At 48.1% G+C, this 18,018-nt stretch overlaps 1 protein-coding gene across 4 annotated transcripts in view; it reads right to left on the bottom strand.

The window, feature by feature from the left end:
• ZDHHC14 (zinc finger DHHC-type palmitoyltransferase 14) overlaps window positions 1-18,018 on the bottom strand; it is a 276,877-nt gene that overhangs the window by 22,639 nt on the left and 236,220 nt on the right. For all 4 annotated transcript variants that reach the window (XM_060283944.2, XM_060283943.2, XM_030853070.3 and 1 more), the window contains exons 4-5: window positions 17,347-17,484; window positions 14,076-14,124 (exon numbers count right to left, since the gene is read on the bottom strand). In XM_060283944.2, coding sequence (XP_060139927.1) covers window positions 14,076-14,124; window positions 17,347-17,484 — 187 coding nt within the window. The remainder of the gene's footprint in view (window positions 1-14,075; window positions 14,125-17,346; window positions 17,485-18,018) is intronic.

The following is an 18,018-nucleotide window of genomic DNA, read 5'->3' as shown; positions in this document are numbered from 1 at the left end:
ATTTTTTCTTAGGGGACCTTTTCCCAGCCCCTCAGCCCACCCCGACACATAGGGCTGTCCTCAGCTATTGACAGGCAACTAGAAAACCTGGCTCCACACCAGACTGTGAGTGATGGGGAGTCTCGAGTTCCACAAGATGCACTAAAACCAAAGGAGAAAAAGCCTGGCATTCTTCAAGAGACGAGACAAATCAGCCAGGAGTGTGGCAATTTGAAAAGACTAGAGAATATTCCTGTCCCACAAATACTTATAAAATTCTATTTACAAGATAAAGATGTTTCTCAGGAAAAAATAATTCATCATAGGTCTGGGAGTTTAAATACCCATCATGCAGCCTCCATTGATAAATTACAGGCCAGAGAAAGTAAATACTCATGCTTTCCTAATGCTTCCAGGGATGGAAGCCATAGATCATGCTGTAATACATCACCATTGATTTTTTTTTTCAGGACTGGATATCATTTATCTTCAGAGCAGAGAAATGAATGTATCATCCGGTGCAGCACCGTCATCTGCCACGTCATGATTAACAAATGCCACTGTCCGGCATGTGGGGCTGCATACAAAACAGGGGGAACGAATGCACTTCCTGCTTGTTCACTGACTTTCAGCTTCGGGGTACACCACTGGGTCTGCTCTTGGAAAAGTGGGAAAATGCTGTATTTTTCTTTCTAAGGTTTAAATTTCTAGAAACTGCAAGGCCTCAGAAAAGCCCCGCCCAGAAATTAAAAGGACATCTCAAGAGGAGGATGTCCAGCTGGCCAAGGTGAAGACAGTGCAGAGCAGCGGGATCTTGCGGATCCAACACAGGGTGCCCCTGGGGGGTGGGAGTGCTGCCCGGTCCTCTCGGAGGAAAGAGGTGAACAGGCTGCAGGAGGAGCTGCACCTACCAAGAAAAGGAAGACTGAGGTGGATTCTGGAAAAGGGGATAAGTACGGAGGGGTTGGGAGGAGATGCAGAGAAGCAGGCCCCTCCTCAGGGCTGCCACCAGCCCTTCTTTTCTGCCAGGGTTACCCAGGGGGACAAACGGTTATGGCAGAGGCCTCGCTGCACATGGGGACACAGGGATGGTGGCCCAGGTAGCAAAGAAGATCTCATTCTCAACCGCCTCCTGACAGGTCGGGGCTCACAGACGCCCCCCCTCCCAGCCTCATCTCCCCACCCAAGAGGACACAGATGGGGGAGCAGCCACGTGGGAGCTCTGCCCGCACTGGCTTGAAAGCAGAGAAGTGGAGCCCAGGGAAAATGATGAGGAAGTAGTGGGAAGCCTGCGTCGGGAGAACCGCGTTGTATAAAGGGGGATGACACTGGCAGTGACTTTGCACAGGCTGGAAGGAAAAGACAAGAGGCAGAAAGGTCAAAGAGGAGGTGACAAATGGAATGGAAACAAGGGTAGAAAAGAGAGAATGAAGAACGAACCAAAAGATTTATTTACTGAATAATACACGAAGAGCCCAACTTCGGTCTCGGAAATACTTAGATGTCAACGACAGTTTACAATCCAGGCAGAATGATGGTCATGTCAAAACACATGTAACATCCCCACGTGTGAACCAGGTAAAAGCTGGCATGTGAAAGTGGAGGAGGCCACGGCATCTAACGTGGCTACGTCTCCCTTTGCATCTCCTGTTCCTTTTGCGGCTGCTGTTCCCTTTGTGATGCCACTTACATGATTACCTCCAAAAGGAGGCGTTGTTACCAGTGGATGTGGAGTTTTAAGTGTTTATAGCAACCCCCCAAATTCGCAGTGTTCTATATTAATATCTCATGTGCTTGGTAACATTTTATAAATAACAGAATGCAGTTTCACTGTTAGCTCACAGCTGTGTCCAAGTGAGGAATTCAAGGTAGGATGGAAGATGCAGCCCCCTCCGCCTCTCCCCTTACAGCTGCCGCCTCGCCCACAGGACGTCTGAAGGAATAATCATCATCATTCGTAACAATGGCTGACATCACTGGCTGTGTGTCAGGTCCTGTTCCAAAGGCTTCACGTGTGATGAACTGGGAGATTGGGATTGACATAGATACACTAACATGTATAAAATGGATAACTAGTAAGAACCCGCTGTATAAAAAAATAAAATAAAATTCAAACAAAACAAAACAAGAGCTTCATGTGGATTAATTCACTTAATCCTCAGAGCAACCCAGTGAGAAGTGTGATTCCCACTTAACCGATAGGGAAACCGAGGCAGGAAGCAGTTAAGTAATTTGTTTAAGAAATAGCAGAGCAGGGATTTGAAGCTTGGAAGTCTGGCTCTGCCAGTAGGACAGAAAAGCCATGGGCCGATTCCTTTCTGAATTCTTGCTAAGGGACACGTGGCTCTAGGCTGACCCCAACCTCTGCTGGGGGAGATCAGGACCCTCCTTGTCAGGGTTTCTTGAACCTATCGCACCTTAAGGAGTCCATCCCCCTCAAATTCACTCTCAGACAGAGGTACGAATATCTGAACAACACATCTTCTCACTGACCCGATAGCTTGACGTTGAAATTATCTATGCCATAGTAAGTTAAGAAACATAAATTTCTTTTTTTTTCATAAATTTCTTTTTAATGTATCAAAACCCACTTACTGATTTTTTTTTTTTAAAAGAGACATGAGTGGAAACAGGCCAACTCCAGTAGGAGCCAATTTAATAAGCAGCTGGATGTTTATTGCATCAGAGATGGGTTCCAAACCACAGCCATTACCACTGCCAGCCTCCATGTCTCCTCCCCAGCCCCCCAAAAAGAAAGGGAGCCCCCTCTGTGGCCAAGAGTATGGCTTTAGATTCCCCGCAGCCGCTAGCTCAAAGTGCTGCACACTGAGGTACTTGCTAGATGACTATGGAATTGAAAAAGACTGAAAAATGCCGGCAGGCAGGCGCCCCTCCCTTGGGTTTCCACGCAATCCCACAAGTGCCTGCTCTGTGCCTTTCTAGGCACCTGGCCCGGCACTCCGGACAGCAGACGGTGGGGGAAGGTAAGCTTCCCATCCTCAGGGTACAGGGGTCTGCTTGCCTGTGGGCAGGTAAGCAAGGGGAGACGACCTTGCAGGGACATGGAAATAGTATTGGGCAGAATGGTGAGGGCACCTCAGTATTTGGAGAATCGTAAAAGGTGAGAGGTAAGGAACCAAAGGTTTTTAACCTTATTGGGTTCCTACGCTTTTCTCAGAAAAAATGCACATAAACACATTTTTTTCCTTATAATTTCAGGAGGCTTAAAAACGCCCCTGATGCCTCTGCATGGATACACATGGACCCCAAGTTAAAATGTCCTGATTTATCCTAATCCCTTCATTTTACAAATAGGTAAAATTTTATGTAAAATGAAGGGTTAAGGCCCAGAGTAGTCAAGCCACTTATAAAAGCTCACATCGCACTTCACGGCAGAACAGAACTGGAACTTGGTCTGCAGACTTCTAGGACAGAAAGAACCCTTCCCAAGGCTCCAAGCTACGGAGTGTCACATGACAGGCCTAACTTTGGAGCCTCAAAGCTCACAACAGCAAGGCTGAGGCTGCCCGTGACATGCAACCTTGTCCATCAGTCCCACGGCCTTAGAGCCACCCCCGGGTGAAGAACTTGTCTCTGTTAATATGTCATCACCCATCTCCCCACATTCCAGCAATCAGGCTGGCGACAGGCTTTTTTGCCAAGTGCCAAATCTAGATTACAGTTTATTTTAAAAAGTCTGTATTTCATGTGGGTTTCCTCATCGACCCAAAATCCCTGGATTCCAGAATGGCCAGGGAATGCCAGAGTCCAAGGCTCTGCCTCGGGTGCTTCCGCTCTGAGCACTGGGCGTGTGTGGCCAGGGGGCTGGTCACACCGCACGGTGCTGAGGGGCCTTTCTCTGTGGGCACCAGCCAGGCACCCCTGGGTCCTCCTGCATCTTATTCTGCTTTAGGTCTCTGTCTGGGGTTCTGACATTGAAAATATAAGAAACAGATGTTGTTGGTAATCATCTCTTTCTTTCTTTCTTTCTTTTTTTTCCCCCTAAAAGTTACAGTAAGGTAGGCAATGCTCACTTACAGGAAGAGCTTTGATGGAAGGGCAGATCTCAGTGATAGACCCTTTGTCCTCTAGATTGAGGGTCTAAATCAGCATTTAATCCTTTTAGATATTTAGGTTCAGGAACTTGTCAGTATATTTTCCTCATCATTAGATGACCCTATAATCCTTAGACGGAGATAAGAAACTACAGCTTCTGCCCCTGTCATTAGAGGGCCCACCACTGTGTCTGGGGTGGAGGCTGCTGACTTCCCGATGACTTACATGACAACACACTTTGAAAATCAAGTTTCTGGGACCTTTCAGACTGGATCATGGGACCATCATCCTTCAGTCTCTCAAATCCTTTCTCCTAAATGCTTATGTACTGGGAGATAGAGGTGTGTAGTTGTCCCAAATTAAACCTATGAAGTCACTAGAACTCCAATCAAAATTCCAGCTGGAATTTTGAAAATGGAATTTGACAAAAGGACTCTCAAATTCATCAGGAAGAGGAAATGTATAAGAACAGGTGAGGAATTTTGAAAAACATCAGGGAGGTGGGAGCAGGAGAAGACTTTTCTCGTAAACAAAACAAGGTGAGAACAGTCTAAACAGGCCGTGGGCATGTGGGGGTAAAGAAGGCATTTCAAATTAGTGGTGAAGGAATAGACCAGTGGTTCTCAAAGTGTGGCCTGTGGAACCTTAGGGTCCCCAAGATCCTTTCAGGGTATCCTCCAGGTCAGAACTATTTTCCTATCATCACCAAAACATTATTTCCCAGCTTCACTCTCATCCTACCACGTGGTGGCTTCTTCTGGAGGCTGTGTGATGAAAGATGATGTCCTCATTCACTCTTATGCATTCTTGTGTTTTAAACATTTCTCAAAAAAAAAAAAAAAAAACATTTCTCAGTTTTAAACGCAGTATATAGAAATAGATATAATCTACATGAACAGAGGCTCTCTGGGGTCCTCAATAATTTTTGTTTGTTTGTTTGTTTTTGCAGTACGTGGGCCTCTCACTGTTGTGGCCTCTCCCGTTGTGGAGCACAGGCCCCAGACGCGCAGGCTCAGCAGCCATGGCTCACGGGCCCAGCCGCTCCGCGGCATGTGGGATCCTCCCAGACCGGGGCACGAACCCACGTCCCCCACATCGGCAGGGGGACTCCCAACCACTGCGCCACCAGGGAAGCCCCTCAATAATTTTTAAGACTGCAAAAGAGTTCTGAGACCAAAAAGTTTGAGAACTGCCAGAATAGATTAGTAAGTGGTATTGGGACACTTCACTCAACATTCGGGAAAAATGAAGTTAGAACTTTAGCTCACAACCCACACACACAATTCTATTACAGATCAATTACTGCGCCAAACTTAAGAAACAACATAGAAAGGTATTAGAAGAAAATAAAGGAAATACTTGCATCATTTTGGGGTGAGGATGTACGGAGCCATGTAGGATGAGATTTACAGATTGAATTTGTTAATAAATTACACTTTTTTGTATAAAAAGGTCAAGTTAAAAGGTAAGTGATAGGTTGGGAGAAAAATATTGGAAAAAGATAGTTATAAGATTATTATTAAGACTATATATAAAGAACATGTTAATAGGAAAAGAAGAAACAGCCCAATTGAAAAATGGACAAAGAGTTTGAACTGGCACATTGAGGTGAGAAAAAAAAAAGGCTAACAGTCACGAAAATACGTGCAAGCTGAATATTGTCCAGAAAATGGAAATTAAAACCGATTTTTTTCTCCCCATCAAATCGGCAAAAATCACAGCACTGACAACTCCAGTGTGGGTGAAGGTGGGGAGAAATGGAGCATGAATTGGTATAATATCTTTAGGGGACACTATGGTACATTATATTTAAAGTACACTTAGCTTTTAACTCAGTGACTCCACATCTAGTTGTCAATCCTAGAGAAATGCTTACACTTGTACACAAAGAGATACATACAAGAAAGTCCACTACCTCAGTTTCTGAGCAGTAATAAAAGAAGTCTAAATACTCATCACTAGAAGAAGACACTATGGTTCATCTATACTCTGGAATTCTATAAAACAGTTGAAAAGAGGATGGTGTACATCTATGTGTTGACATGGAAACGTCTTCAGGAAATATCTAAAAATCAAATTGTAGAACAATCCAAAGAGCATGTATGATCCCTTTAGGTAAAGTAGTCCCCCCAACTGTACATGTGTGTGTGTGTGCATGCACACATGTATGTATTTAAACTCTGAGAGGATCACCTGTAAAGACCCACAAAACCCGACAAGAACTCCTACAGAACGATGACGAGTCAAGAGCAACGCTTCCTTTTTACCTTGACGTTTCTATTTGAAATTTGTTACCGTGAGAATACGCTCTTGTATCACTTGGGTGATTTTAAAAACCAAAAACCTCCTCTCCCACTCTGTGATCTTCTGAGATCTAATCTATGCTTATTCTTCACAGAACTCCCGCAATCCACCTGGCCGGGGGCAGCGGGGAAGACTCTCGATTCCCTGGGTGGAGGGGCTGGGTTCTAGCTCTGGAAACGTCAGTGCGTCACCGAGCATGAATTGGGGTCACTTAACCTCTCGGTGAGGTCCTGCTGTGAGACCTCGGGCACTTGTCCCACCTGTTTCCCGGGGGCTCCCTGAGCACCAGCAGACACCAGGATGGACAGGCCCTGAGAGCTGGGCTAGTGAAGGCCTGTCCTGCCCCCATGGATTTTCCATCGGCCCCCAGTGTCCCCTTTCTGACAGCACCCAGGCTGACTCCAAGCCTTCTACCAAATTCCACTAAAACAGAACGATGCCCATGAGGCTGGGGGCGCCTGTCGACGGTGCCTTGAAATAAGTGCACACTGGGGGCAAAAAAGGCGTTCTGCCAAAAGCCTCCACCACGCAGAATCGGTGACCGTCCGAGGTACCCATCGTCCTTCTCGTTTTGGGAGAGCTGAACGATGCCATAATTAGAGATGAGTGTAACCCTTTGAAATGGACGTTAATGCTGCTACACTGAAGTGACCGTTAGTGGGCAGGCGTCCCCTCCCCCTGCTGGCCCTGTTCCTGAGGGGCTTCAGCTCCCTGAACCCCAGAAGTCTGCGAGGTGTGCCCGGCCATGTGGCTTCCCTGACTCTGTGTGACAAGTGACAGTTCCTAAGAGGCTGGAACATTTCGCTTCAGGCTCCCGGTTTTTTTTCTGCTTCCATATTTCACGCAATAACCACAGAGGACCCTAAAGACAGTCCAGGCTGACGTGGAGGTTCCATGTGCGACCTCCTAGATTCTGTTTGTACATGTAGCTCAGATCAAGCTCATTTCTCCCCAAACCAATGCTAGCTGTCTCCCTTTTCTGCTCTGCCCCTTTCCCCGGGTCACCTAGGGTTCGGACCCCCCTTCCTCCCTCTCTCCTCCCAGGTCCTATCTGACTGCAGATCTCCCCGCAGATCTGTCCCCTTGTCACCGATTTCAATTTCGGGGTCCTTCCTTTGCAAACATCTCCTCACTACCTCACTCCATCGTGTTCTTTGCTTCAAGGTGAGTATGCTTCAAGGCAAAACAAGAACAAAAAGCAGCTTGATTATATCATTCGCCTGCCAAAAATCATGGCTGGTTCCCCGGTGTCCGGGGGAAGAAGGCCGCTCGCTCTTTCACTGGTATTCAGTGCTGTTGGGACCTGCTTCCTGGGGGCGATTGGTCGTGACCTCCAGCCCCAGTCAGGGCTCAGCCATCCTAGCACCGTCCTCCATCCCCACCGTGTGTGTGTGTGTGTGTGTGTGTGTGTGTGTCTGTGTGTGTGTGTCTGTAAGAGTATCCGGGTGCTGACACCATTAGGGCTCCCGGCGCCCACGCTGCTAACCTTGCCGAGTGAAAGAGTGAACACAAGCCTGGCTCCAGCCCTCCAGACGGCCTGCTCTCCCCTACACACCATACACACCCGCCAGGCTTCTCCCCTCCGTGTCCCTGTTAGAACTCCACCTTTCCAGGCCCTGTGCAAATGCCACCTGCCGCCCGTGGAAGCCTCCTGACTTCCCTGCAGGAGATGCAGCCTCCTTTTGGACCCTACTCCTACCTCCAGTGCATGCTATGGCATTTTTATGTCACTTAAGACTTATTCTGCTTGTAGGAACCAGAGTCAGAGCTCAGATCCTGGCATCCACAGATGCTCGTTGAGAAGAGTGAGTCACCCCGTCCTTCATCGTTCCTCTGGCCTCTGGTTGATGTGCTTTGAAGCTCAAGGCTGACGGATCGTTCTAGACTTTGTAACCCTGGCATGTTTTGGGCCCAGGTGGTGGGCATTCAGTATAATGATTTTGAAGGAAGCAGAGGCTGAGTGGACCTCCTTTGTTGGACCTGCCTGGCTGGGTGGACTGAAGACCCAGTGCCACCCTTTTTGGAGAAGATTCTCCTTTTGTCTCTTTCCCCGGGGAAGGCCAGGGGGGCCTTTGAAAGCCCAGGCAGCTACCCCACTTCTCACTGAACCCCAGAAGCCTGCACCCCGCTGCCTGTGCTTCTCTGATACAGAGATGAAAGGAAAGAAATGGCCACAGTCACGGGGAGCCAGCCCAGGAAACGGGAGGTGAGAGGGGGCAGGAAGAAGAGGATGGAGGATGGGGCTCCGAGGCTGGACGTGCTCTTGCCAAGGGTGACCCTGGTGGTCGAACGTCCTTCCTCTTCCCCACCACAGCCCGGGAAGGGCCTGCTCAGTGCCCACAAGTGAGCCAGAGCCAGTCGTTCTACTCACAGCCACTTACGACGTTTCCCGCCGCCCCCGCCCGCTCCTTCTCACCTGTGTCTCCTTCCCACCTCCTCCCAGAAAGTCAGTAGAAGGGAAGACATCATAAAGATCAGAGCAGAGGGCTTCCCTGGTGGCGCAGTGGTTGAGGGTCCGCCTGCTGATTCAGGGGACACGGGTTCGTGCCCCGGTCTGGGAAGATCCCACATGCCGCGGAGCGGCTGGGCCCATGAGCCATGGCCGCTGAGCCTGCGCGTCCGGAGCCTGTGCTCCGCAACAGGTGAGGCCACAACAGTGAGAGGCCTGCGTACCGCAAAAAAACAAAAAAAAAAGATCAGAGCAGAAACAAAAGAAATAGAAATGAAGAAAACAATGACAAAGATCAATGAAGCTAAAAGCTGGTTCTTTGAGAAGATAAACAAAATTGATAAGCCTTTAGCCAGACTCATCAAGAAAAAAAGGGAGAGGACTCAGATCAATAAAATTAGAAATGAAAAAGAAGTTACAACCGACACCGCAGAAATACAAAAGATCATGAGAGACTACTACAAGCAACTCTATGCCAACGAAATGGACAACCTGAAAGAAATGGACAAATTCTTAGAAAGGTACAACCTTCTAAGACTGAACCAGGAAGACATAGAAAATATGAACAGACCAATCACAAGTAATGAAATTGAAACTGTGATTAAAAATCTTCCAACAAACAGAAGTCCAGGACCAGATGGCTGGTCACAGGCGATTGTATCAAACATTTAGAGAAGAGCTAACACTCAATCCTCCTCAAACTCTTTCATGCTGGAACTAGACACCGTCCCCTGGACACCTGGCTCACTTCCTGAATGAGCTGGTTGATGCCTTTCTCCTATAAAGTCCTGCTGGTTGCATGCGGGCCTGATGAAGAGCTTTTTACTTTAGCAATGTTCCCATCATTCATGGCAGTATTTCTGATAAGGAGTCCTGGCTAATGAGGCATTTTTGTTTCTAATCTCTCTCATTTCATCAACCACACCTTTTTGAGTTGGATATTTTGCAGATTAAATCCACGGTGAGAAACCTTTGCCTGTGCCCCCATTTGTCATCAAAATATTTTTGTATTATTGTCAGGAGATCAGATTGGAGGCTACTGAAGCATTTTAAATATATTTTCTTGCCCGAGAACACTCTGCAGGGGTCACTTGCAAAGGCTGCCCTGGACTTTCCTGGGCTCGGGCAATTCAGCCAGAAAACCTCCTCTTGTTTTAAGAACTTGGTACTTTGCAGATTCTTGCACAGACTGCAGGTCCGGAGCGGACGAGCCGTGGGCAGCGCTGCCATCATCAGAGGACGGCTTCTGTGAGTGTGAAACATCACAGATCAGTCTCATCCATCATAAATCGACCACCTCAAAAGAGACTCCCAGACTCTTAAGGCCTCAGCAGCAGAAGGGAGCTTAGAGCTACTGAGTTTAATGTTTATCTGATGCTAGAATCTCCTCCCACCCTAACCAGCAGGATGCATCCTCTTTCGGAGTGCCACTGTCCCTGTGACCCGTCCTCCCCAGGCCATACCATTCCTGAGCAGCCCCCGTGGTTAGCGCACCCATCTCGGGAGCTAAAAGCCGCCCCTTAGAAGTTTCCACCCGGCTATCTCCATGGAGCCTCCAAAGCCACACGGGTGTCCAGAGGAAAAGCAGGAGCCAGAAATAGCATCCTGACGGGACCCAACCTTACTTATCACGCATATGTTATCCCTTATAACCAGAACTCCTTTTTTCAAAAATACATCACAACCCAGTAGAAACTAAAGCATACTTCTTCTTCTGGAATATGAATTTATGATAAAGCATCAGAACTCAGCACTTCTTAACAGACTCACTCAATAAGAGGGCATCTTCCCCAAAGCATGTATTTAAACAGAAAACACGTGGCCAGAACAGACGGCCTTAGGTCTTCACACCATTGACTGGGGAGAGGCACACACAGAATGTTTCTGTGCTTTGTAATTAAAAACCCAGCACTGGGCTTCCCTGGTGGCGCAGTGGTTGAGAGTCCGCCTGCCGATGCAGGGGACACGGGTTCGTGCCCCGGTCCGGGAAGATCCCACATGCCGCGGAGCGGCTGGGCCCGTGAGCCATGGCCGCTGAGCCGGCGCGTCCGGAGCCTGTGCTCCGCAACGGGAGAGGCCACAACAGTGAGAGGCCCGCGTACCGCAAAAAACAACAACAACAAAAAAAACCCCAGCACTTTGCTTTCCTACGGGTGTGTCTGGCATTCCTGAAATTCTCCACTACTTCCAAAAATAAATAAAGAAGATCCGGGTTGGGAGTGTCGCTCCTCCCTCCCTATCGGCAGCTTTTCTTCACGTTCCTCCCGCGCCTTGCTCTTCGTTCTGCTTTTCTCCGAGAGAGAAATGGAGTGGTTTTATCAGAGGGTCTCTATGTTGCTGGGCAGCTCCCTGGGATATTCTGGCTTCAGTTTTAGGTCACCTTTTTCCAGGCAGGAGCCCAGCCTGACACTGGATCAGGAGGTGCCACAAAACCAAGTGGGGACCCAGTCAGCAGGAGTAAAGTTAGATAATAACTTCACCTATTAAACTGTGAAGGGTCGACTAATTCAACAAGGACCTCATGGGGCATTCTGTTAGCATTTTCAACCTGAACTCAGGGCAGGAGATATATGTGTGTGTGTATGTGTGTATTCTTCTATATGTGTATGTATACACACACACATATATACACATATATGTGCATACATGTATGTATATATACACATACACACATATACATATATGTGTGTGTGTATATTTATGTGTGTGTGTATATATATATGTATTTTAAAGCCCATCCATTTTTGTCTCCCATCCCCTCTCTCCTAGATTAACAGAAAGGGCAGAAAGGGAAGGGAGGGAATTCACAGTCAACTCAAGAAGTGACCTGGTGACGTCTAGTGAGCTTCCTGGATGGGTTCAGAGACAGATCCTCTCAAACCCACCTGCACCTGAGTGCCTGATTCCTGGGTACATCCTACCTGAAGGCCTGTGGGGTTGACAGGACAATGGCCTCCCCAAAGACGCCCTAATCCCTAGCAGCTGTGAATACATTATCCACGTGGCAAAGGGGAGTCTGTAGATCGAAGGTCATTGGTCTTGAGATGGGGAGATTTTCCTGAACGGTCTGGATGCGGCCACTCTTCAGAAGCAGAGAGGCTTTCTGGCTGAGGGCAGAGAGATGAGCGTTAGAGGCAGCGGGGACTCAGAGCGTGAGAGGGATTTGATCCCCTGTTGCTGGCCTTGAAGAGAAAGGGAGGAGTCAGGGAACGGAGCAAGGAGAGGGGCCCTCAGCCCTGCACCCCATGAGTTTAGTCAACTACCTGAATGAGCCGGAAGAGGATTCTCCCCTGAGACTTCAGATAAGAATCCAGGCTGGCGACACCTTGGTTTCCGCCTGGGACCCAGAGAAGAAATCAGCCGAGCCTACTGGACTTCTGACCTGCAGAACCGGGCGATAATGAAGTTATGTGGCTTTAAGCCTCTTTTTTGTGGCTATTCGTTACAACAGCAACAGGAAGCTAATACAGCCGGCACGTGCCAGAGCCGTGCTGGGGAAGGCCCTGGGCCGGATGTGCCGGGGTGCCCTGCAGCCGTGTCTGGAGGCTGTCAGGGGCCTGCCATGCGCTCAGAGCAGGCTGTGCTGCCACAGCTGCAGCTGCCAAGCTTCTGGATGTGGAGGACACGCCTGGGTAACACCTGTAAAGGAAAATGCCTGGCTGTGGGCTGAGAGGCTCAGCCCTGGATACGACAGCGCTGTTTGGAAAGGCAGTGGCTGCGAGTCTCAGGAGCTTTCAGGAACCGCGCCGTAGGAGAAACTACGCGGGCCTCTCACCATGGCGGCCTCTCCCGCTGCGGAGCACAGGCTCCGGACGCGCAGGCTCAGCGGCCACGGCTCACGGGCCCAGGCGCACCGCGGCATGTGGGATCTTCCCGGACCGGGGCACGAACCCGTGTCCCCTGCATCGGCAGGCAGACTCTCACCCACTGCGCCACCAGGGAAGCCCAGGAGAAACTCTTTACCTCTACCTGAGAATGCTATTTCAAGGGAAGATAAGTTAAAATTTGCTCTGAACCAAATAAAAGCATTTCTCTCCTTCGTCCGCTTTCCACACGAACAGCACAGTTTGCACACCGCTGAAACACACTGTCACTCCTCTCAGCAGCGTCTGTCTACTCCCCTTACTGGGGAGCGCAATGCTATTGATTACACAGACCATAAGCACAGCCAAGCCAGGAGCACGAGCAGACGCGTGCTCTAGAGGACGTTCTGGCAGAGCTGCCCCTCGCGTCCATCGCCACACATCGTCCAGCACGGGCCCATGGCCTCAGGAAAGGCACAGGTGCCTGGGACCGGGGAGGGGAGATGGCTAAGCCTGCCACACTCTTGAGGCTTCAGAAAGCATTCCAGCTGGCAGCCCAGACCTCAGTGCCGGTTCTGAGCTGCATTCATAAAACTTAACAAGACTAGCATGTTTTCATGATGGAACTGATATCCTGAAAGACTTAGACGAGCCTCTTCTTCAGGGAAGAAAAGACAAGGCTTGGCTGTAAGCTATGCCAAAGCAACATGCCTTGAAAACCGAAGGACACAGAGAAGCGATGATGGTGGAGGATGGTTACCCCTGGCAGGGTTGGGCAGGGAAACGAAGGAGGCATTTCCCATGGGACCTGCTTTTAGCAGCCACCGATGCTGAGAATTTCATTCCCAGCACAACCTTTCCTTCTGGCCAACTTCTAGCTAACTCTAGCTTCTCAGATCATTAACAGAAGACAGGACATACCTGTGAAATGTACTCTCCAAGAGCCTCTGTACATCTTCATCTGTCCCTGTGCCTCTTTAAGAGATCAGCAGCTGACTACAGAATCTGTAGTAGCCGCCAAAATTCTGTGCTGCCCATGAACACAGAGGGTCTGAGGACCCCCACATGGCGACTGCACCAAGACGGGACCCACACAGGGGCGTCTGTAAATATTCCGTAGGGACCACCCGCTGATCAAAATGTAGCCAGTTGGAACTCAGCCTGACTTCTCCCCAGACCAACCTGCTGTAACGCAAATCAGTGTGGGTTTCTGGGGGTGGGCAAGAATTCACACTTAGTTTTCTAGTGAAAGAGCACTTCAATTTAAACAAGGCTAAATGAGTCACTTCGACGTTCAAGCATTCAGAGGCTGTTACTCACACAAGTGAGTGTTCGGGAGTTCTCTGGATACTTTACAGAAGAAAAGGGAACACGATTTATGAAAAGGAAAGCCAAGGCACCACATGAAGAGGTTATTGAGTAGATGTGGCCCGTCCAATACTTAACACGTTAGCATTGTAAAAAACAACAGCCAGAAAGGATATCTTGCAGGACTGTCCTTAAGAGCATTTAGGAATCCTGCTTGCTGTGAACCTGTGGGAAGGAAAGCAGAATTTAGTATTCAGACATCACCTCCAGAAAACAGCCTTCAGGCTGAAAGCTCTCTCATCTACATAAAAATAATAGGTGTCTAAAGAGCAATTAAATAATTACATTTTGTGGTTCTGTAGAACCCAGTGCACTGATCAGAGATTGAGATTCCACTGAAGTTATTCAACTAGAAAGTGGCAGATTCATAAGCAGACCCGACATCTGCAGGATATTTCTTCAATAAAAGCAGATGGATGCCTGCATACTTTCCCGTAAATTATAGTTCTGATTACTCCTTTGTTTTCCTGATTTGAATGGGAAAACAGAATACTGTATGCTATTTTTTCCTCTTCTTTTATGAAACACTGTTTTCCTAAAGTTTGTTAACTTTTGACCCTGGGCATCTTGTAAACTAGGCTATGCATAAAAGATGTCTTTCTCTGCATCCCAGAGTAAACAAACTCACAAAGCTGAAGTTTATGACTGATTCCTTCTGGGTTTGAGACATATTAATACGAACTGTCTGCACAAGAAAACATTTCTTCAGGGGCCTGAGTAAAGATGCATCTGACAAGAAGCGATTTTTATTTTATGTATTGGTGTTAAATGCTTTTTAAAAAGAAAAGCCCCCATGGAGGAGCTCTTGGTGGTCCCACCTTGGGGTGGCGAGGCTGGGTCCATGTGTTTTGGGGACATAATCTGGCCCTGGGGCGGCTGTGAGATAAGCGGGGAGGACGGATGCCATGGGACCGGTTCTAGAGCATTCCGTGGCCTTGTCTGCTGGCGAGGCTGCAATGTGGGAGAGAGAGGCAGGGCCCCAGACTCCTCTGTGTAACTGGAGGCCAGGCTGGCTACTGGGAGGCTAAGGCTGGGACTGCTCCAGTTCTTCCTCGAGCTCCCATCCCCTCTGTGCCCACTGGCCACCGCGGGAGCACGAGGATGTGCCGTTTGCTAGGATGCCAACCAGTGGGAGAGCTAACGAGGAAAGGTGTTCTCTTCCATCCCTGCTAGGCCAGGAGGGTGAAGCCAGCACGTGGACAGATCTTAGAGCAAACACAATCTTGAAGCAAAAGGAGGGACGAAAAGAAATGATTTCTCTTTCCCTACTGAACCCAAATTGCATCGCTTTCCCAGACTCTGCTTCCAGATGTCACCTTCCCAGCAATCTCTGTGACCCTGGGCTTCCTCCCCGGCCACCCCTCGCTGTCCTGTGTCCCCTCTCAGAGCCCACTTCCCAGCAGGGAGGACTCAGGGGACAGTCCCCCCGCTGCTCTCTGCCTTTGCCAAGGCTTCCAGAATCTTAGGGGGATCACGGAGCCTCGTAAAACCTCTTGCCCTTCCCGAGAGCAAATCGGGGGTCAGGCAGGCTTGTTCAGTGGGGGCTGTAGTGAGGATGCAGAAGCAGGGGAGAGGAAAACCTTCATCTGCTTCTGTCCGAAACAGTCGGGTCACTTGCAGGCAGGTAAGTTCAGAATGCTTTCTTTGTGGAAGACCGGATTACCAGTACCTCAGCATAAACTACAGCAAAAGCTCCATTTTGCCGAAACCAGGGTGAGTAAAACTTTAGAGGAGATGAAAATGCCACTGTGGTGGCAGGCGTCGCTGTGTGTGCCTCTGCGTGTGCGTGTGCGTGTGTGCGCGTGTGTTTGTGTTCTCAGAGCTTATGTGCGAGGCTGAGCAGGTGAAAACTGCTTGATATCCGGAACGTAGGGGCAAGGCCAAAAATGAATGTGACTATAGACAGATAGATAGACAGGCATTTTGAAGTCGCTAAAGGATGTTAAAGACTATTTTTCAGTGCCATGAATATGCTGGAATATCAGTACTTCTGTCTTCTCTAGCTGTGTAAGCAATTGCTTCTACTGTCTATTAACACATACATAGGACCCTAGTTACACTTTTGCCATCTTGAGACTCTGAAAATAGAACAGGTGCCTCGGCAGGGCGCTGCGGCATCCTTCCCAGGTGGTGTGGAAGGGGTCTCTGATCAACGTTAATCCTCTTCTTCCCATCCCACCAAGTTATGGCTCTCAATCATGTATTACAAATTTGTGTCACGTTCAGATCAAAGGATTTCAGTCAGAAAGAATGGGAACTAGGATTTTAAATGCCTAAGAAAATTTGGGATAGGTCATTCATGTCCAAAATGGACCAATACTTAAAAAGAACTACTGTTAAACTTTCCATACCGTCCGCTTCCCCCAGCCCCCGTACAAACCCCACCAAGAGAGCAGCAGGGAGAATGCGCGTGTCCAAGTTCAGCCTTAGCACACTGTGGTTTCAGCACTGCTGCAGGGAAGCAAGTGAGGTGTGTGTCCAGATACTTCCGGAAACACTCCAGAGAGAGGCTCTGTACTCGCTAATGGGTGGGTGTACTTCAGGAATGTGGACAGAGGCCACGCTGGTCTTTAACGTTGCTAATGGAACCGTAATGGAAGTTTAAGGCTCACGTTTATAGGTCAAAGCCAAGTGGCTTCCTTCTCATCACTCCCTATTACAGGAAAGTGAGAGGCCAGGAAATGGAAGAAATTCAAAATTATGACCTTAGGAAGGGTAATGAAAAATGCCATTTGCTTAGGCAAATATATATTAAAGTCATGTATATCCACACTTCATTTTTAATAAAGTCGCTTCCTTCATATGCCAGGGGTAGCTTGCCAATGTTCTGGCAGGTAATTAAACATCTTATCAAACATACATCTTTAACATTTATAGATATGTGTGTAAGAAAGCTCAGTCTTTATCCCTATTTTTTTTTTTTTTAGGGAGGGTGACTATTCCTGCTTAAGTAGATATCATATTAAAAAAAAAAAAGCTCTGTTGTTCAATGGGTATCATTACAGCACATTATCCTTTGTGAAAACATGGGAGTAATTTTTCCTGGGGATCCATTAGCATAAGAGAAAGTGAAGTCACGAGGGTGGAATAGGGACCATGTATCAAGGAGAAGGTCTTGTAAGTGAAAGAGTCTGATCCAGGGGTGCCCCTGGCAACTGCTGTGGGAAGGATGGGGATGGGGGGTGGGAGGGAGAGAGGCAGGGTGACAAGGCTGGGGGGGAGGTGAGAAACAAAAGGGAGGCTGGAAGCGAGGAGGGGGCTAGGGAGAAGGGGAGAGAGAAGAAAGAGAGAGCCCGGAATGACCAAAATATTAAATCAAAATTAAATCAGAAAACTAAAGTCAGGCAAATGGTTACATACGTAATCTGATTTCGCCAGCATACTTACGAAGAATGACGTGGGTGATAACGAATGCAAATATAAAGACTGTCAGAAAAGACAGAGATAAAATAAACATATAAAAAAATCTGTAGTTTCTTTTCCCCACACAGTTGCCTACCCAGGGACAGTGGTGATCAAATCGTTCTGAAATGAGAGGCAGAAAAAAGAAAATGGAAATCAATTAATAAAACGTCTTTTTACTTGAGGGAGCTCCCCCCCAATACTCTAATAATATAACAAAATGGTATCATTGTATGTACGTACTTCCAAATTCACCACTCAGAGAAATGCTTACCGTTAAGACATTTCAAGAACATAATTATTCTTTCAACAGAGTTTAGCTGTTTTGAAAAAACAAAACGTGTGCATTCTATTCTCATTACAATAGAAAAGCAAAGATTTCCCTCTTTTGTACAAGAAAGCTCTTTGGTTCACAGAACAATCTTCCCTTAAGATGGTACCAACACTCTTGATGGTAATTGCTGGGCTGGGCTGGGCTGGGCTGGTCTGGGCTGGGGCTCAGTCTTTCATGGGTGTGTGGTACTGATTGACCATCTTTCATGGTAAGTGGCCAAGACAGAGGCCACTAGGGGCCTGGGACAGGACAGAGGGACAATCCCTTGTTCTCCCATCCCAGTTATAGTCGTTTTCTAAAAAATGTCTCTGCTATTTCAATAG

This window comes from Globicephala melas, chromosome 14 (assembly GCF_963455315.2).
Source record: "Globicephala melas chromosome 14, mGloMel1.2, whole genome shotgun sequence".
Classification (NCBI taxonomy): Eukaryota; Metazoa; Chordata; class Mammalia; order Artiodactyla; family Delphinidae; genus Globicephala; species Globicephala melas.
Note: the sequence above shows the minus strand (reverse complement) of the source record. Positions and strands in the feature narration are given on the sequence as shown.